At 42.2% G+C, this 21,806-nt stretch overlaps 1 protein-coding gene across 6 annotated transcripts in view; it reads right to left on the reverse strand.

The window, feature by feature from the left end:
- The window catches only part of SPIRE1 (spire type actin nucleation factor 1), a 272,091-nt gene that overhangs the window by 134,478 nt on the left and 115,807 nt on the right, over positions 1-21,806 (reverse strand). For all 6 annotated transcript variants that reach the window (XM_089671043.1, XM_089671041.1, XM_089671038.1 and 3 more), the window contains exon 3: positions 17,422-17,652. In XM_089671043.1, the coding sequence (XP_089527169.1) occupies positions 17,422-17,652 (231 nt within the window). The remainder of the gene's footprint in view (positions 1-17,421; positions 17,653-21,806) is intronic.

Consider the following 21,806-nt stretch of genomic DNA (forward strand, 5'->3'; position numbering starts at 1 on the left):
CTAAGTGTGTGCACCACAAAAAAGATAATATTTAGTAAGTAAACATAACTGCATTTTTGTTACTTACAATAACTGCAGCAGTAATGGATCACAGTATTACTGAATTATGTCATCTTACCCCAATTTGGTGACTTTTACCTCTTAGAAGAAAATCCATTCAAAATCCTTAGTTACATAATAAGAAAGCCACATCATTAACATTCCAAAGAGACTTATTCCCAATACGCTGACAGAGGACACTTCGAACCCTGTGAACTTTGGCTTCCACTTTTGTTAGACTACAGCTTGCCAGAGGATTGCGGTCTCCCCATGATAAAACATACCTATATAAAAAGGCCACATCCACATAAAACTCAACCTTTTGCCCTCATTTACTAATTGCAATACTGAACTTTCCTCGGTGGGCCCTGTTACCATTTCATTTCTGAATATCGTAGTAAATCCTGCATTTTACAAAGACAGTATTAAGCAAAATAGGAATAATCATATCTACTTGGATGAATGACCCATGGTACACATTTTTCTTTCAGGCTTCACTTGTGTTGGGAAAAGTCTAACACTCCGAGGGGCACATAAAAGTCTCTTGGCGTATAAGAGCACACTGTAAGTAAAACTACTGCCAGAAGTAGTCAGAATGCAAAGGGGAAGGTGGGGGTACCAGTTTTAAGGTCCTCCTTTCTAGTGATATTGTGGCAAGCTTCTAATTCCATCTCTGTCTCTTTTTCTTGCTCGTGAAGGAGCCTAAGGCATGTCAGCTGACCCGGCAGAATGGAAGGGTCTTGCAACGCTATATTAAGGTGTGGAGAGTCAACGCACATGCCAGCCATCAGGAGAGCAGCAATTGTGAGCTCAGATCTACTTTAAACTGACATTTAATACCAAGAACTCACAAGGTTGTTCATTCTTGCAGGTATGGAGACCCACCTGAAGTGACTCATTAAACAAGCCAGAGAGGAAGGTGGAGAAGCATGGGGCAAGAAGTGCCTGGAACTACCACAAATATCAGGTCAAGTTCCTCCTGCTGCCATAAAAGACCGCCCCAGTAAAGATCAGTGCCAGCAAGAGGCAGACAGTTCCTCAGAGGAAGGTACAGTTCCAGGTCAGCCTAGTCACATATCAAGGAAAGGAGGATCATCCAGCAGAAGGCCAGCAAAGAGGCAGCCCTGATGATATTGCCTTTCTCCACCCAGAGCAGCTACATGTAGAAATGCTGGGTGAATATCTACATGAAGAGGATGACCAGTGGGAGGCATGTGTGAGTAGAGCCAGAATGAGCCTGAGCTCGGCATGGCAGAACCTTGAGTCAGGACTTTTGTTTCCTAGGTAGGTGTAACCTTGAACCTTTCAGTCAATAAAAAAAAAAAAAAAGAAAATGTCAGGGGGAGTTTTTAGATTTACTATCACAGTTCCCTTCCAAAAATAAATACATTTTTAAAAATTATAAAAAGGATGATACATTTGATGAAGATGGACACAGGCCTACCGAATCTTTCAATGTGAAAAGTCTCTGGAAAAGGCTGTGGCCTTTTCAATATAAATCGGTATAATCTTAGTAGTGTACAAAAATTTCACAGGGATCGCATGATGAATCCTTCAGGCAGAAATTAGCCATTCACCCTTATTTAACATGGTAAACAAAATGATGATCTTTAGTTTAAAGCTAAACTCCAGCCAGCCACCTAATTATCTCCCACTGACACTTATTAGCCCCCTTGTGATAGTAATAAAGTTAAAACAAATGAAAAAAACAACCAAAAAAAAAAAGTCTAAAAAAAATTAAACCGTAATAAAAAGTATTAGAAAACACACCCTAATAATTAATATTAAAAGTCTCCCACCCCCAAGTACATGTATGTTTTGGGGCTTTAAAGTAATCTTCAGACCTAAACGAAAAAAATACATACATACGTAAAAAGAAGATCCAGCAGTGAAAGTTTTAAAAGAATTATAAAATTGCATTCACTTGGCCATTTTGATCCTTCTTCCCCTAGCCGTTTTTTGGATGGGCAGGAAGCAGCGGCTTTCAACCTGCTGACATCTGTAGTGTGAACAGCAATTGGGGGGGGTTAAGAAAAATGTTTGAAAAATGGAAATGGTTGTGCAACACGGATTGTCACACAGCCAGAAATTTTATTAAAGACACATCCTGAAGGATGACGTTAGAGGATTATTGAATGCACTACATGAAGCGCTCATGCACAGGATGCGAGGATGTGTACACTCTGTTATAGCTCAGTTATGTATTCAATTTGAGACTGGTGTTCCACTTTAAAGTAACGTCAAAACTTGTTGGCTGTACTTCTCATTAGGGTCACAGGAACACATTTACCTTTACTCTCCTGCAGAGCCATGCCATGTGTTGCAAAAATGGAAATTTTGCCAAATTTGTATGGTGTTCACGGACAGCAACTGCTCTCTGCTTGGAGCAGACAAAGAGCCGAGCGATCAACAATCACACGATCACAAAAACAAATTGCTTTAGCGAATCAGAAGCAAGGGGGGGAGATTTTACTTTAAAGCCCAAACTCTGTTGAAAATGCCTTGGCTTCTGAGATACCCAGACAGGCAGATGACGCAGCAGTTAAAGTAGGTCTTCAGCCAATAAAACATGTTGTTTCCATCTTGCTCATTACCTTCCCACAATTAAATATTTAGCACATCTGTGCACATGCAGGGGTTTCGCTGGTATAAAAGGTCCCAAATACCAGTGTTGCACATGAGGGGGAAAATGGCTTTGGCACATCTGTGCAGGAGCAAGACATTCAAGGAGGGGCAGGCGGAAATAATTAGAACAGACGTTGATCTTTAATTAGTGGCTTTGAAAAAGGTTTTTTCCTACAAATTTGTGAGGGTACAGGGTTGCACAGTTGTATAAATATTAAATCTGCAAATAGTTTAGCTCCTATGGTAAGGGGAAAAGGCTACAAAAAGTTAGCAGAAGGAAGAATTTCAGGCCTGTATTATTCAACTCATTTTAATCATTTCAGAATTTCTCCCTTAAAGAGTTACTAAACCCAGGATCCTGCATTCACTATATCTGGTCTCCCACAGTACACAGAACATGGAAGTGCAATTATTTTAGTAAATATAAACTGCTAAATACCTTTTCTCATCAGCTCACTGAAGGCCGAAGACTGAGTGATCAGCAGGCTTCGATCGTTTAGTTCTCGGCTTTAGAGGCAGCGAGGGACAGATGAAGTATCGGAATGATGCTGCACCCACCTAGAGGCAGTGGTGTATTTACCATAAGGCAAACAAGGCGTTTGCCTAGGGTAGTAATTTTCAGGGGGCAGCGCCACCCACCGGAAGAAAGAGCACACGTGGCAGGGATGGGGATCTGGTGAAGCTCCACCATGGAATCCGAAAACGCTGTGCGCTGCTGGAAGGTGTAAGCTTCCTGCACAAGGGAGACACTGGGCTTGGAGGTTAAGGTTAGTGCTGGACTAAAGCTGGCCATACATGGGTCGAATTCTGATCTTTTTCTAAGAATTTGCATTCACATTTCGTATCATTAGTGGGCCACAGCATCGGTCAATTTTCATGTGACCATCGAATTTGAGTGATCGGGCATGTTAGAAATTTTTTGAAAAACGAATTTCTAATCAATGATGGGAGAATCGTGCGAGAAATATAATGAAGAAAGAAATGAGCGTGAATTATGAGCTGGGAAGAAAAGAACATTCTTGGCCACGAAAATTCTTTTCTGTAGCAACATCTGATTTGCTTGGTTGGTTGAATTTCTAAATCAATGGTGGCACCATCGGATTACAAAACGCACAAAATTTCCAACAAATTAGTTCACAATTCGACCCACGTATGGCCTGCATAAGTCTCTCTCTGCAAGCGGGATGTTGAGGGGGTCATTGGCAGAGAGTGGAATGGAGGTGCCGGGGTGGTGGGGGTGATTGGCGGAGAGTTTTGGGGGTCGGGGGGTGCCCAATTTTATTGTTGCCTAGATCAGCACAAGAACTAAATACACCACTGCCTAGAGGAGTATGACTGATTGTTTTTTGTAATCCCATACTTCCCTTTAAAGAAATCGATGGCACCCTCTTCTTGAGCCAGATATTCCTCTATTTGGTTATTGTGGCTGCCCTTCCTAAATTCTAGTAAGGATTCATCTGCCTTCTCTGAAAGCCTGGTTTTATTGTTTTTCAGCCAAACTAAGGGCAAAATGTAAACCTATCCTGCGTTGCAAGGACTGAAAGCTCATTTTATCTAGGGTGTCTAATTGCCTGCTCCTGCAAGCTTCCTCCTCTTCATGTAACTGATCCCCAAAGATCATCTTTTGAATCAAACAAGCACTTAAACCTTGTGATGCAGGGTGAGCCCAACCAGAGTAGAATTAAAATTTCCCCAGAGTTCAGCTTAAATATGTAAAGGTTATTTCTGGTTACACATAAAACCCTTGCAGGTGCTTCCTTTTACCTGAAGTTGTGTAATCTACCAGCATGTAGCATTTTATTTTTTTTACAGCTAAACAAGCCCTTAAGTCATGGTTCACGCTGATGTAATGTGGGAAACAGCGAATCCTGTGCGTTTCCCATATTGCACAGCATCCTCGAGATCTGCTGCAGATGTCAATGTTAAATTAATCTCCCCATCCCCATACAGATCGCGAAAAGCAGTGTGAATGCCAGAAATAGGATCGCATGGGTGTGAACAACCATATGATGCGATTCAAATAAAAAAAAGGGGGGGTCCAGAACCATTTTGATATAGTTGCGATTTGTATGGCTTAAATCACACCGCACATGCATTGCATATGATGTGCACAAGAATGCAGTGCGATTCCTGTGCAAATCACAAGCGGTGTCCTAACATCTAGATTTGGCCAAGACATAGCTGGTCAAAAAAAAACATTTTTAAAAATAGGTAGATGAAATTCAGACAGATGTAAATTATACATTCATCCCAACACTTTTGTTTAAAGCAAAGCGCTGCGTAAATTGACAGCACTATATAAGTACCTGAAATAAAGTGGTATTAAAAAGGTATTTTATTTCTTTTAAATAAAAACAATGGTTTTGCACAGAGCAGCCCCTATCCTCCTTTTCTCAGGTTCCCAGACAGCGCTCCTGGTTCCTCCTCCCTGCTGAGTGCCCCCTAGCAGATTACTCCACTCCCTCCTTATTGTAATTGACAGCAGTGGGAGCCAACGATTCCTGCGGCTGTCTCTAAGACGATGAGAAGGGAGAGAGCCCTGTGCACATCGCTACATCAAGATCAGGCTCAGGTAAGTATTAGGGCTGGGGAAGCGTCACACAGGGTTTTTTTTGTTTTTTTTTAAGCTTCATGCATAGAATACGCGAAGATTAAAAAAAAAAAAAAATTCAGCCTTTACAGCCACTTTAAATTGTGATTTATGTTAAGTCTTGCATTTTTTGGATTATTGGACACTCTTCATATTTGGGCAGAAAGAATAGCATCAAGAAGGGTAGAATTTACCCCTGCCTCCTTTTAGAATATTTTGGAATGTTAAAGGGGAGTAATTCTGGGAGGATTTTCTTTATGAGCTAGGTAGGCTTGCAAGTACCATCTTTGGCCAGATCACTGTATTTCTAGTAACCACTTGGGTCGTTATCACAGTGTTTATCGAAGAGTAGCTGTTAACATGACTTTCACATTTTTACATGATTGAACTTTCATTTTTATTATATTACATATGCAAATATGTAAATTAATCACTAAACATAGGTTCATATATGTTGGCTGAACACAGTTTTATCTGTATAGTTCATATGCTGAACAGGAGGGTTGGCCAATAAATGATCTCCCTCAACTCTCACAAGTCCTCCCAGGTAATGGTATACTCATATAAAGTCATAAAGAAATGAAAAAATATAGTATTCCTGTTATGAATCTAGGACTCTAAAATGGAATAGTTGCAAAGTCCTCCAATATAAATTGGTTCCAAACCATAACACTGTTTCTTTTGTGTATTGGTTACTGATCCAGACTGATCCATGAGGTAAGTTTCATACTTTTTAAATCTGTAGTTGGTGAACTCCAGGATAGGTAAACAAATCACCCATTAGTACACCACACTACACAAAACAATACACAACAGTTGATACAATTGTTAAAATCCTTACTATTGAGGAGAAAAGTCTAATTTAATTTTCAGGGATTACATCATATCCTTTCCTCTCTCTGCAGTGAAAGGAAACAACAGTTACCACCAACCACATGGAATTGTAATGAATGAATGAATGTGGGCAGGTACACTAGGCCTGTACATATTGAATGTGTCAGAGTCTCGGTCCGCCCACCACTGTAAGTGGGGCTGAATTACATCATTGCTTCCTGGAGATAGAACTACAGAAGGGATGTGCCAAGACCAGTGGCTGAGGGAATAGGAGGTGTAAGGGGTATACTTTCCAATTCCCATTGGCTAGGCCTATAAATGGCCATTGTGACACACATTGCGCAGGCATGGTTTACTGTTGTCACTATCTGGAAGCTGGTTCTGAGCACTGATGTGAAGCCAATGCTGCAGCGAAAGCACATAAGCAGGAATTGGGTGAGTTGATCAGCAGCCCTGCGATGCCAAAAAAGATAATAGAGTGAAAACTACTTTAGCCAAGTAAATGCCATCCAGTTAAGGTTCCTGTCTACTAAAAAGAGAAAAATAGGGGGGGGGGGCCTGCAGTGCTATGCCATAATGTGCTAGTATGTACTGTACAGACATAAAAAAAACTCAGCCCTCCAGTGGCATGCTGTCACTGCTGCCGACACTCCCATCTTCACCCAGTCTTCCTTCGGATTCTTGATCTCCAGCCGTTTGACTGGCCAAGCCACAATGATGTCACTCTCGTGCATGTGCACGGGAGTCATCATCAGAAACACAGCACTCTGCATTCAGGGCACTCTCAGGGCGTCATTGTACACGTACAGTAAAGTCAGACTACTGCTGATTTGGATATATTGGCGCACATTTAGAGTTTAGGAACTATTCACAGTACCTACAAGTAGACTATATTATAAGCTTACCTGGAGGTACAATTTAAAAATGAAAGTTTACTGCCAACCGCTTTAAGGGCTCATTTACACTTGCTTTGAATTCAACACACAACACACTACCGTTTCAACATGCTTTTTTTTTTATGCTTCGGTGATGCTTTGATGATTCTTTTTTTGAAGCTTTAATAAATCTTGGGAAATGCCCTGTGTGTGTGTTGATTTTCTATTTGTTTTAAAGGGGCCCAGTAGTACCCCTGTTCTGCAGATGGCCAGCTCATTGGTATCCTTGTTCAGCAGATCGCCTGCTCAGTAGTACTCTCAGCTATGCTGATCCTCCACTCAGTATTTCCCAGCTTTGCTGATCCCCCACTCAGAAGTAACCCTCAGCTCTGCTGATCCCCCTGCTCAATATTAACCTCTGGCAATGCTGCTGCCCCACTCAGTAGTAATCCCCAGCTCTGCTGATTCTCTGGTTTGCTGATTCTCCTCGCTTTAGTCCCCGCTCAACTACCGCTATATTGCTCCTATGCTGCATACCACGAGTGACATATAGATTTAAAAAAAGACAAATTTTGCTGAAATGGGTGAATTTCTAAAAAATTAGTTGAAAGGTTGGAGTAAAAGGACAGGAGTAAGTAATCAGTAGGCACTGTTAAAGTCTACCAACCTGGAGGCAACTAGAGTATATGTCAGGCAAGTTAGTAAAAATAAAACGGAGGAAAAAACAATATAGTTCAATAAAGAGGTAAGTATGATAGTAAAGGAAAAAAAAAATCAGCATCTAGAGATTCAAGGAAACAGGAGGTGTAGCTGACAGAGTATAAGAATAGACAAAAAGCAGGCCAAACACATTATCAGTGCTGCCAAAGCACAGAAAGAGGAGGAAATTGCTAAATCTATTAAAAAAGGAGATAAAACCTTTTTTAGGTACATTAGTGAAAAGTAAGTACAATGGAATAACTAAAATGAAAACTGGGCACAACACTTATGTTGAGGGAGACTTGGATGTAGCAAACCACTTAAACAATTACCGTATTTTTCGCTCCATAAGACGCACTTTTTTCCCCGCAAAAAAGGTGGGAAAATGTCAATGCGTCTTATGGAGTGAATATGGAGCTGCTGGTCCGGTATTTCCGCCACCGACACCGTGTCAGAATACCTGGCCAGCCGCTCAGCTCTTCTCTGTAGCAGGACCTTACCTGTTCCTCAGTCCAGTGCTGTACAGTCTTCCCGCACCGGTATTTTTAGTGTGGGCACCTGGCTGTGACAGCCGGGTGCCCACACTAAAGGGAGGACAACTCCACGGAAGTGGGTACTTGTCAAATTCAGGTACCCACTTCCCCTCCCTCCCCAATGGTCCATAGTCTCTGGTCATCCCCTGTACTGTCTGCAGTCTCTGGTCATCCCCTGTACTGTCTGCAGTCTCTTGGTCATCCCCTGTACTGTGTCCGCAGTCTCTTGGTCATCCCCTGTACTGTGTCCGCAGTCTCTTGGTCATCCCCTGTACTGTGTCCGCAGTCTCTTGGTCATCCCCTGTACTGTGTCCGCAGTCTCTTGGTCATCCCCTGTACTGTGTCCGCAGTCTCTTGGTCATCCCCTGTACTGTGTCCGCAGTCTCTTGGTCATCCCCTGTACTGTGTCCGCAGTCTCTTGGTCATCCCCTGTACTGTGTCCGCAGTCTCTTGGTCATCCCCTGTACTGTGTCCGCAGTCTCTTGGTCATCCCCTGTACTGTGTCCGCAGTCTCTTGGTCATCCCCTGTACTGTGTCCGCAGTCTCTTGGTCATCCCCTGTACTGTGTCCGCAGTCTCTTGGTCATCCCCTGTACTGTGTCCGCAGTCTCTGGTCATCCCCTGTACTGTGTCCGCAGTCTCTGGTCATCTCCTGTACTGTGTCCGCAGTCTCTGGTCATCTCCTGTACTGTGTCCGCAGTCTCTGGTCATCTCCTGTACTGTGTCCGCAGTCTCTGGTCATCTCCTGTACTGTGTCCGCAGTCTCTGGTCATCTCCTGTACTGTGTCCGCAGTCTCTGGTCATCTCCTGTACTGTGTCCGCAGTCTCTGGTCATCTCCTGTACTGTGTCCGCAGTCTCTGGTCATCTCCTGTACTGTGTCCGCAGTCTCTGGTCATCTCCTGTACTGTGTCCGCAGTCTCTGGTCACCTCCTGTACTGTGTCCGCAGTCTCTGGTCATCTCCTGTACTGTGTCTGCAGTCTCTGGTCATCTCCTGTACTGTGTCTGCAGTCTCTGGTCATCTCCTGTACTGTGTCTGCAGTCTCTGGTCATCTCCTGTACTGTGTACGCAGTCTCTGGTCATCTCCTGTACTGTGTCCGCAGTCTCTGGTCATCTCCTGTACTGTGTCTGCAGTCTCTGGTCATCTCCTGTACTGTGTCTGCAGTCTCTGGTCATCTCTTGTACTGTGTCTGCAGTCTCTGGTCATCTCCTGTACTATGTCTGCAGTCCATTGGTTCAGAATATTTTTTTTCTTGTTTTTCTCCTCTAAAACCTAGGGGCGTTTTATGGTCAGGGGCGTCTTATGGAACGAAAAATACAGTACTTTTGTTCAGTCTTGTCAGAAATAAACTATACTGATAATAATAAGTTGGTTCTAGTAATGATGGTTCATTTTTAGGATTTACAGAGACAGAGGTAGCAGAGGAACTGGCTCGGTTAAAGAATTAATAAAGCAATGAGCCCTGATGGTATTCATTCCAGGTATAGTTGTTGGACCATTAACTGATCTTTTTAATCAATCTCTTCTAACAGGAGAAGTTACCCATGACTGGCGGACAGCTAATATTGTACATATCCACAAGAAGTGCAGCAAGGTAGAAGCTCTCAATTACAGGCCAATGAGTTTAACATCAGTTGTAGTCAAGTTAATGGAATCACTCATGATAAGAAGGCTCATTGATCAATTAAAACCGCACAACTTGCTGAATCCAAAGCAGCATGGCTTTACCAAGGGCAGATCATGTCAGACTAATCTGATTGGATTTTTTTTTTACTATATTACCAATGTTTTGGACCAGGGTGGTGCTGTGGACATAGCATATCTTGATTTCAGCAAGGCATTTGAAACAGTTCCACATAATGATCTAATAAAAATGTTGTACAAGCTAGGAGTTAGCCCTTGGGTGTTTCAGTGGATATGCAGCTGGCTAAAGGATAGATACCAGATTGTGCTTGTAAATGGGGTTCACTCGGAACAGAGACCAGTCACTAGTGGTGTAGCACAAGGCTCTGTACTAAGTCCTGTTCTATGTAATCTGTATGTACGTGATATAACTAAAGGTTTGTTGGGTAAGGTATGTATTTTTGCTGATGACACAAAAGGTGTGCAATAGGGATGATATCCCTGGAAGTGTCTGTAATATGGAACATGATTTGGTATTGCTGGAAGATTGGTCAAAAACGTGGAAATTACAGTTCCATATTCCTAAATGTAAAATAATGCACCTAGGGAAAAAGAATCCCTTGAGAGAGTACAACATTGGGGGTACAGTGTTGGCCAGCACTTCAAAGGAAAAGGATTTGGGGGTACTCATTTCAGATGATTGCAAAATGAGCAAACAGTGTGACCAGGCAGTGGGGAAAGCGAACAGAATTTTAGGATGCATCACTAGAGGGGTCAACGGCAGGAGGAAGGAGGTCCTGATTCCCCTATATAGATCTTAATTAGACCTCATTTAGAATACTGTACCCAGTTCTGGAGACCTCACTTACAAAAAGATATTGATGAGATAGAACGAGTCCAGAGACGGGTTACAATAATGGTGAAAGGTCTGGGGGATAAAACATATCAAGAGAGACTTCAGGAATTTAACATGTACAGTCTGGAGGAAAGAAGGGAAACGTAAGACATGATTGAAACCTTTAAATACATCAAGGGGGTGAATAAGGTTCAGGAGAGCAGTATTTTCAACATGAAACCAAAAACAAGAACAAGGGGGCAGGACTCCAACTAACTGGAGGAACGTTCAAAACTAATCTTAGAAAGTACTACTTTACTGAAAGAGTAGTTGATGCTTGGAATAAACTTCCAGCAGAGGTAGTGAGCCAATCAACAGTAAAATAGCTTCAAACATGCTTGGGACAAGCAAAGATCTATACACACACAAAAAAAGTTAAAGAAAAAAAGAAAAAAAAAAAAAGTTAAAGCGGAGTTCCACTCACTCTTTAAAAAAATAAAAATAAAAGTCAGCAGCTACAAATACTGTAGCTGCTTACTTTTAAAAAACAGCCACTCACCTGTCCCATGATCCTGCATTGCCCCCGCCGCAGCCCGTTTCACCGGCCATCCTGTATTCTAGGCGCTGGCATCTTCAGTGTGGGCAACAAAAAACGGACAGACCCGATGGACCGCTCGGTCTTTTTCTACCATCACTTTTCTACTGTTCTATGACATTGCTAGTTTCTTCTGCTCCGGTCTCCCAACTTTGCTGATCCTCTGCCGCTCAGTCCTATCTCTCCGGTCCCCGCTCACCTTCTACTACAACATTTCCATGTTGCACACCACGTGCGTTCTCCTTCCTGCTGTTCCTCACTGCACACTAGATGTGACGACTGCATCAGACACTTCCAGAATATATACACTCGAACTATAAGTGACTGCAGATGACACGGTTCCAGGTCGCTGGTTGGTTTGCCTTTGCATCCTGGGATATGTCATACCTGCAATACCTCCAAAAATAAAGCAAAACTAAAGCTGAAAAAGGCACGTGCTGCACAGCATGCAAAAAGGGAGGCCTTCTGTTGGCTTACAACAAATAAAGGAAGATTGTTTGAGGAAAGATTTAATTAATGTCTTAAATTTCTTTTTTCCTAAACCTGAAGATTTGCTTTAAAGATTAAAATGCAAATAATATTCTGCCTCATCAAATTATTCTGTCAGACAATGGCTCAGATGCATTTCCATGAAATGGGCACAGCTGTGATATTCCCTCTTGGGATACTGGATAAATTGGTATCAGGCTCTCTGTCATGGGCATAATAAATCATTTATGGAATCATCTACCTTTCCTAGATTTTTAACATATAAAGGCAGCAAGGAGCAAGCCTCTCACTGTCTCATCTCAAGCAGAATATCAGTGGATTTGTTATGCACAATTTCATGTGTGTTCAGATATTCTTAAGACATGCCAGGTTACTGCAGTCTCTCTTACAACTCCATTCCTGGACACAAAAAAATAAAAAGTAAACTTTTTTGTTACCAAAAAATTGGAAAAAAAAAAACCATTTTGGTAGCAATTAACATAATTTACTTCCAGGAATGAAAGATATTCCATATATGAAAGAGCTCATTTATACAGTCATTTACTGTAGATGCCCACAGCATACAGCTATGTATGCATCTATAGGAATCAGTAGGGCCATACATACAACTGTATCTACAAACAAAAACTAAAAGCAGCACACAAAATAAATATAGAAGTAGGACACAGCTGTATCTGGGCCCATACATATTTGCAGATTTTACGGGTCTAAACACATGTAAACATGTTTACGCATACAAAAGCAAAGTAATTTGAAAAAAATGGAGATGCCTAAATGATGTACTCACCTACCATGAGTACTTTAGGTACATATTTTACTAACAACCTTCTGCTAGCTCTGTCAGCAAGCACCTGTGTTCCAGGCAGAAGACACATATTCCCATGTGATTGAAGACTTAAAGCTAAACGTTATGAACAGATTCAGTATATACAAAGTAATTATTATAAAAATGAACAGAATACAGCCATAGCATCTTCCTTTGTGATTGTCCTTCTCTGCTTGAGAACAGGGTGGAGGGTATGGGGGTTGAATCAGTCCTTGGAGAGAACAGTTACCTACACTACATCAATAAAAAAAAAAAATGGGAATCTGCAGACTTTAACACCTCAAATGCTGGAAAACAATGCCCATCTACAAGTAATTGCAACTTTCTAGCAAAAGGGTTGCTAAATAAAACAACAATTTGGGGAAAGCGCCTATGGAACTAATCAAAATAAAAGTACAAATATCAAACAGATATTTTAGGAAGAGCTGCTAACTCGTCCCTGTAGAGCAGTCACAATCTCAACTGAAAATAAAGCAGCGCTCCTCAACGTGATATATCTCTGGATAATGAACTTATAAAGTGAACACAAATTAAATTAATATCTCATTTCTATGTAACAATACAATCAATAATTATAAATCAGTGCCAACATAAAACAACAGCGCACAAAAAATTTTAATATATATAGGAACCAGGAACCTTGAAGAGCACTGCTTTATTTTCAGTTGAAAAGGATGGCTAAGGCTAGGTTCACGCCTATGCAGGTTGCGTTTGAGCCGTTTCTGCATTGCTTTTTGAGCTGCATTTTGCATTTTTGCACTTACGTTGACGAGTTTTTGATGCGTTTTTTTTTTTCTTTTTTAAGTTTAAGTTTTTAAAATTTTTCTTGTTGCTAGTCAGATTTAAAAACGCATCAAAAATGCAATACATGATTTTTTGCAGCATTTCCATTGAAGTCTATAGAACCAAAAATGCAACTTTTTGTTTTCAAAAAAGTCCCTGGCCCTTTGCAAAAAATGCACCAGGTGAAAATGCACAGGTGTGAACATGTCCCATAGGAAATTATGTTAAATGGACTGTACTGCGTTTATTCAAAATGCTACAGAAAATGCTTAGGTGTGAACCTAGGTTTAGGAAAACACTCACTACGCTCATACAACATCTCCACCACGGCAAGCCAGAACACTGCAGATTCTCCCTAAGCAGCAAAGAAGCAACAACCTGCTGGTTCAGGTACAGGTATAACGCCATCTGAGTAGACGGGTGGATGCTATTTTGGCGATTCTAATACTGGCTAGTTGTTGCCAGAAATCAGATTACTAGTGTGATATGGGTCTAACGCTGGCTATACTGAATTCTGGCCAGTTCCCGATGAACCTGCTGAAATTTGAGTCGTGGGTGGTCCTTGGCATCAATATCCTTTGATATAAAAAATCTCATGAAGCGGGCGGTAATTTGTAGGCAAATCAGTTGCTACATCCAAACAGATGCAGCCACTGTTTGGGTATTCTGACAGCTGCAGGAGCCGACTGTCAGAATACAACAGTTGGCAGAGCAATCTTACAGTGCATGGACAGCTTTAGTAAATTTGTGTCTAGAATTCAGCATTCCAAGCAGTTTGATACATAAACCTCACAGTGAGCCATCTTGATTATGAAAGCAATGCAGTCCATTAAGGAATACAGAAAGCACAAAGATACAGCAGCGGTAATTTATTTCACACTCAGGATAAGGAAATCTGTCCAAACAGATTTCTTGCATGTAGAAGTGATATGATGAGTAAGAAAAAAATGCAGCTGGGTTTCAGATAGGAATACTGTTACCAGCAAGAGTAAGCTGCCGTTTGGTTTCCAAGACAAACAATAGTGAAGGTTTAAATTCACACAACTGATTATTGTATGGTGTAATTATAGGCAGCTATAAAGTGTCATGGGAGGACCAATAACTTGCCTCAAGATAAAAGTCAATCTACACAAATAGAAATGGTCTTTAAAAGAAAATTGAGTGAAGTCTGCACGGTGTTTTTTTTTTTTCAAGTGGTTTTTTTTGTTGACTGTGCCTTTCTCCATGACAACACCACCCCAATATTCTTGTACTGGTGTCACAGGGAAAATGTCCACAAAGAGAAATACTTTTTACCTTATACTATCTACAGTACATCAAAAACTAAAGAATAATTAAGCTGGCAGAACAGCTAGTTGCTTAAAGCTAAACTCCACCCAAAAGGGAAAGTTCCGTTTTAGTTCCGTTCCCCCGCTCCCCGTTAAAGACTGGCACCCTTGGGAAGTGGGAGTAGGGGGTATAGGACAGTGGGTACCCAAAATTGACAGGTACCCTCTTCCACTTCTGCTGCAATCGCCTAGGCAATGCCCCCCCTCTCCCTGTTGTCTTGTGGGACACGTGACAGGTCCCAGAAGACTACGGGACCATTCAGGAAGCGCACTGCTACTCGCACATGCGCAGTGAGTACCCAGCTGTGAAGCCACAAGCAGTCACAGCCGGGTGCCCACACAGCCGGTGAAACAGGCTGCGGGGAGGACACCGCGGGATCAAGGGACAGGTGAGTGGCTGTTTTTTTTTTAAAAGTCAGCAGCTACAATTTTTGTAGCTGCCAACTTATATTTTTACAGTTTAACTGGAACTCAGCTTTAAGAAGAAAATCAGAATTAAAATTAGACTTCCAATAGATAAGATAATGTTCATGCATAACTGTACACCTTTAATATATTACTGAAAGCCTATACTTGTACAGATTATTCATAATTCAGAGAGGTTTGCTACATAATATGAATATATAATCTATAAGGAGAGATGCTGCCATGTTGCAGCATCTATCCTTTGACATTTACACCACAACTGCGAGAGAAAGCAAGGATGTAAATATGCTAGTTTGCACTAGTATTACATAATGTTAATCACAAAATTCTGACAATACTTTTCAAACCCATCCAAGGTTTTATAAATGGGTTTATGTCGTGCAGTCAGCAGGTACAGCCATGTGACATTTGTCTTACTGACGCTGTACCTACACATCCCAGAGGCAGATTGCCAATTTTACTTATAAGAAAAATAAAGGTCCTTTCACACGGCAGGTCCAACTAGGGCCTATCAGTTTTTCAGGTGGACCTGATCGAACTGTCACATTCACCCCTATGGACTGGCAGGTGTAAACTGACTTGCGTCCATTTACATCCGCCTACCTCCAATCTGATCCGATCTGCTTAAAAACAACAAAACAAACAAGGGGATCAGTCATCCTCTGTCTCGGTGGATCAGAGGGCAGCCAGGTGCCGCCCTAAGGCTAGGTTCACATCTGTGCAGGTGGTGTCCTTGCGGATCCGTATGAAAATCCGTGCAGCCACACCACCCGCACATGGGAATGTAGACCCGCGGGCGGGTGCCATTAGTTCTAATGGCACGCCGCCTGCACATGAAAACACAACCTTACTGGGAACCGAGGTTCCCGTGTGGACTGCATTTTCAGAAGCAGTGCAGGGACCTCTGGCTAGGTTCACATCTGTGCGGGTGGTGCCGCTGCGGATCCGCACGAAAATCTGTGCAGCCGCACCACCCGCACAGAGGAATGTAGACCCACGGGCGGGTGCCATTAATTCTAATGGCACAGCACACCCAAATTGGAAAACGCAACCATACTGGGAATCGAGGTTCCCGTGCGGGCTGCGGTTTCAGAAGAAGTGCAGGGACTTCTTCTCTGCTTGTCATGGGGCACAGGAGTCCATTTAAATGAATGGGCTCTTGTGCCCACGCAAAACGCGGCCCGCACGGCTGCATATATATGAACCAGGGTTCTCTGCGTTTCATGGGGCACAGGAGTCCATTCAAATTAATGGGCTCTTGTGCCCGCGCAAAACGCGGCCTGCCCAGCCGCATATATGTGCACCAGGGCTTAGACCACAGTCGGCTCGGTCTGTGTCCATTATGCAGAAACTGAGCAACACGAATGTGTCAAATGAATGGGCTCTTTTTCCCGTGCAAAATGTGGCCCACATGGCCGCATATATGTGAACCAGGACTCTCTGCGTGTCATGGGGCATGGGAGTCCATTCAAATGAAAGGGCTCCGTGCCCGCACAAAACGCGGCCCACACGGCCACATATATGTGAACCAGGGCTTAGAGCAGAGTCGGCTCGGTCTGTGTACATTCTGCAAAAACTGAGCAACACGGATGTGTCATCTTGCCAGTTTTGCTCTGATCAGCAGGGGATGACCGGACAGATCCCTTGGAGATCTCAATGAAGTCCGCCCCGTGTGCAAGGGACCTAAAGCAGTTACAGCTCAATGTACATCGTATAAAAGACTGTGAACAGGCAGGGAAGTTTGTTTTATTGCAGACGAGCCACAGTATGTCTCTTCTGCAGTAAAGGTTTCTTGCAACTTTTTACTTTTTCAGTTTAGTTCTTTTTTAAGGCTTTTTCTGTTAAAAATTAAATTGCATTAAAAACTGAGTTTCTTTACCTTAAACCTATGATCTATTCACAAAAAATGCAGAAATGAGATTAACTTTATAAACTCTGATCTACAGAAAAAAGAAAAAAAAACCCTGAATAACTTAAAAGGAATAATGTTTTCATGGAATATTGAACCATGAATATTTATTCAAACTAACACAAAGCAAATCCTGAGGTTTCTGGTCTTGGAGGGCTGCAAGATTGCATATAAGCCGCTTTCTCATTACATACAAAATAGGAAAGGCCGTTTAAACTGCATCGTCTCATCTATCGGCTCTGAGCACTTAGGTTTTATTAATAATATATGTGCATTCCAGTCTTCTACTTTCTTAACCAAAACATAGAACATGTGACGGGAAAATCCCCAATACTAAAACATGTTACGAAATACGTCACTCATGCGAATTACCACCTTTGTACAATCCCAATGCATAAAAGAAATTGCATACCTTCATGACACTCTTATAAGAATGACGAAATTCTGGCATTGCTTTCTCACTAGCATCCTCATCTTCCTCATCCAGAGCATCATATCCTTCATCAGTGCTGCCATCAGTCTCATCAATATTGGTCATGTTGTCTATTAAGCGCTCCAGGGGAGGACTCAGCTCCCTTTCCTCATTGTCTTTCAAGCCATAATCAAGTGCCTTGTAGATTATAATTCCTAGTGATACGATAACCTGGAAGAAACAAAAATGGAGACATGACAAAGTGATCCATCCATAAATGAATACATTTATCTGAGAAAACATCATACATTATGTTTGCAATACTTGGTGCTTTTGCAAAGACTTTTTTAATTCCTCCAATAATGTATCTATGGTTACAATTTACAATCAAATTCATTTTGCATTTTATTTCAATTATTTTTTAGCAGACTCCTATTATTTGAATGATATCGGTGATGATCCATACAGATTTACTTCTTTGAATTCTGTGACATACTCACTATGCCCTGTGAGTAGGCACTGCTGTGTCACACATTACACAAAGCCTGCCTACAGAGGTGATGAGGAGGAGGAGTCAATACAGGAATCAGTAATTGCAGGAGACAAGGTACCATGGGATATGTAGTCCTTAGAAATGGAAAGTAAGAGAGAGCAGAGGCTGCAAATCAGGAATCCAGGAAGTTGTGGAAAGAGATAACCAGCAGACAGAACTCACAACATGAAAGGAGATTTTTCAAGTAAGCTTGATTGGTTGGATTGTCAAAAATATAAATTGTTCATATAGCTATTACAATGCTGATTTAAAAAAAGAAAAAAAAAAACCAAAGTGTATGCTGAGACTACAGAACTTCTTTAGGTTACGCTTACAACATTTGTAGTGCCACCCCAACTACCCCCAGCCCCCCCAATGGAATTTTAGACCACAATTAAAAAGGAGCGAACAGTCAGACATTTTATTTAACAAGAGACATGCTTGGTCTCTTTTGCATGAAAGATATTGATCTGCCTGTCTGCCCCTGTACAATGAGCCACGCATGCACAGCTCACTGTACAAGCTGGCAATGCCAAATCTGACAGACGTTATCCCCGCCAATGATAGCGGCTGGTGATCGAGACCCGGAATCCATTGCCCGAAGAGACACCACATTGCTGGAGCCAAGGTGAGTATTGTTCCGCTTTAATATGCAAAGGCAGACAGACTGGGGTTTATACTTGCTGACACACAGGTCTCTCCCCTGTCAGCTTTCCCCGGTGATTGACATCTCTAGCCGCCACAGCGGTCACAGCCCACAAACCCATAAGGAATATGGAATAGGTAAAGATGGAAGCCCAGTGAGCGGAGACAGTGCAATGATGGAGGGCTTCGTTTTAAGGCAAGTCTTTCATAATGTGCTAGTATGCAATACATGGTGCCATGTTATGCTCTTAACTTTTTTTTTTAATAACCTTTACGACCGCTTTAATGAAAGTGGGGTAATTGCAACTGCTACTGGGCGGCAGGGCTGCGCAAAATCACATGTGTATATATACACACATTGCATTTGCAGGTAAGGGGCGTGCACACACCACCCTACCCGCGCAGCTAATGGTGGCTAGAGATGTCAATCACCGGGTCCCGGCCGGCACTTGGTGATTGTCGGGGAAAGCTGACAGGGGAGAGACCTGTGTGTAAACAACACAGGTCTCTCCTGTCAGCATGGACATGTTGTTTTGTATCTCTACACAGCATGTCTCCCTAGTAAAACAGCACAACACACACAGCACACAGTTAACCGTTTGATCGCCCCAGATGTTAACCCCTTCCTGCCCAGTGTCATTAGTACAGTGTCAGTGCTTTTTATTAGCACTGATCACTATTAGTGTCACTGGGGATGTCAGTGGCAGTTAGTCAGTTCCCACCCTGTCTCAGAATACCCGCCGCAGTCCCGCTATAAGTCGCTGATCGCCGCCATTACTAGTATAAAAAAAATAAAAAATTCCAGTATATATACCGCCATTTGTAAATGTTATAACTTTCACATAAACCAATTAATTTTACATGTATTGGGAATTTTGTTCTAAATTTAGGAAGAAATTTGATTTTTTAAATTTTTTTATTGGACATGCTTTATAGCAAAAAGTCAAAATATGGGGTTTGTTTTTTTCAAAATTGTCTTCATTACTTTTTTGTTTATAGCGCAAAAAATAAAAACCGCAGAGGTGATCACATAACACAGAAGAAAGCTCTTTTTGTGGGAAAAAAAGGACATCAATTTCATTGACTGCACAATTGTCAGTTAAAGTAACAGCGCCGTATCGCAAAAAATGGCCTGGTCAGGAAGGGGGGTAAATCCTCTGGAGGGCAAGTGGTTAAATAAAGATGACAATGATGGCCATCACCTCATTGCAGGGTCTGATGTCCTAAGAGAGACCATCTTTTTCAGTATAATTAATAAAACCTTGTCTTAAATTTGCAGTTCAGTTTCAGGCACCATATCACCAAAAGGTCTGTAAGAATGGAATAGTTGCAACTAAATTAATAAAGGGCATAGGGAACCTCAGCTATAAGAAAAGATTAATTGAACAGCATGCTTTCTCCCTTGAGAAATGTGATTTGGATGGGATATGATCATACATAATTCATAATACATAAGTCTCTACAAAAAACACAAAGGCACTCTTGGTGACTGCAGAAAATAAGAGGTTTAACCGCCACATACAGAGGGTTTATTTTTTTACTGTGTGATCTATAGAAACTTACAACTGGCATCCATAGAAACGTTCGTCCTAGCTGATTCATAAGTTTGCTTTAAAATGGGTGTGGATAGGTTTCTAAATGGGTCCCAAGAATGCATCCCCTAGCCATGCTAATGCAGACTAAGGCTAGGTTCACATCTGTGCAGGTGGTGGCGCTGCGAATCTGCATGAAAATCCATGCAGCCGCACCACCCGCACAGAGGTATGCGGAACCGCGGGCTGGTGCTATTAGTTCTGATAGCATGCAGCTTGCACTGGAAAACTCAACCATACTGGGAACCGAGGTTCCTGTACAGGCTGCAATTTCAGAAGAAGTGCAGGGACGACTTCTCTGCGTGTCACGGGAGTCCATTCAAATGAATGAGCTCTTGTGCCCACGCAAAACGTGGCCTGCACAGCCGCATATATGTGAACTAGGGCTAAGTGCGGTTTCCTACTGAAAGTGCTTTGGGAAGGCACCTTGGCACTCGGTATGCCCTTCAAAAAAGACACAGGAATTGAGACGGGTATGTCGCCCACCATCCTCTCATTGCCAGCAATAGACGTTCAACATTTCTCTGGTGTTTTATGTTCTAGTTTATGTGAAAGTTATAATGTTTACAAATGGCACTATACCTACTGGAATTTAAAAAAGTAATGGCGGCGATTAGCGACTTATAGAGGAACTGCAGCAAGCATTCTGACACTGGGAGGAACAGACTTGGTGTCACTGACATCCTCAGTGACATCAATACAGTGATCAGTGCTAATAAAAAGCACTGACACTGTACTAATGGCCCTGGGCATGAAGGGGTCAACATCTGGGGTGATCAAAGCGTTAACTGTGTTCTGTTTCACTATGGAGGCTGTGTGTGTGCTTCACCGTAAGCACACTGCTTTTGTATGGCTGTGCTATGTAGAACCATACAAAGCAGAAGCTGACAGGAGAGAGATCTGTATTGCTTACATACAGGTCTCTCCCCCCGTTAGAGATTCTTGATGATCACTGGGTGCCGGCGAGTAATTACCGGTCGGGACCCGGTGACTGACAGCCAAGGCTGTGAACGGCGGTGCGGGTAGGGCGTGCACGCAAAATCACGCATATATACACACGTGATTATGTGCACCCGTGCCACCCTGTAACAGTATTTCTGCTATAGGGCGGCGCAGAACTGGTTAAAGGCTGAGTTCACTTTTTTTTTTCTTAAATAAAATCCAACTCCCGTATGTACCATTATAGCATTAATGTACCTCAGTTGCAATATTTCAGCTCTCTTGGATCTGAAGAACCTACTTTAGCCTTTGGTAAATTTCATGAAAAGCTTTTTCAATTCCAGGAATGTAGAGAGAGGACAGAGGAGCCAGTAGGACCCCGGAAGCAGATTACCAGCTAATCTCATTAGGACACACATGCTGCAATTACCTCATTAGTAAACACCCTTCACTCATCAACTATTTTTTCATAGCATCACCGGGATTTCTCCCTACGTGCATTTGTCTGGCTACCCCAGTGTCTACAGATGGGCTCAGGCTGTATGCAGCCCACGGCACACCCATGATGTAGTGCAATTGGATAGATGGTGTATCCTATTCTATAGTTTTGGTAAATCTAAAGGAGATGGTACAGAGATTGTACAATCAGATTATATAGTATATGGCCACCTTTATAC

This window comes from Staurois parvus, unplaced genomic scaffold (assembly GCF_062004578.1).
Source record: "Staurois parvus isolate SC_StPar_1 unplaced genomic scaffold, SC_StPar_1.0 ptg000097l, whole genome shotgun sequence".
NCBI classification, from domain to species: Eukaryota; Metazoa; Chordata; class Amphibia; order Anura; family Ranidae; genus Staurois; species Staurois parvus.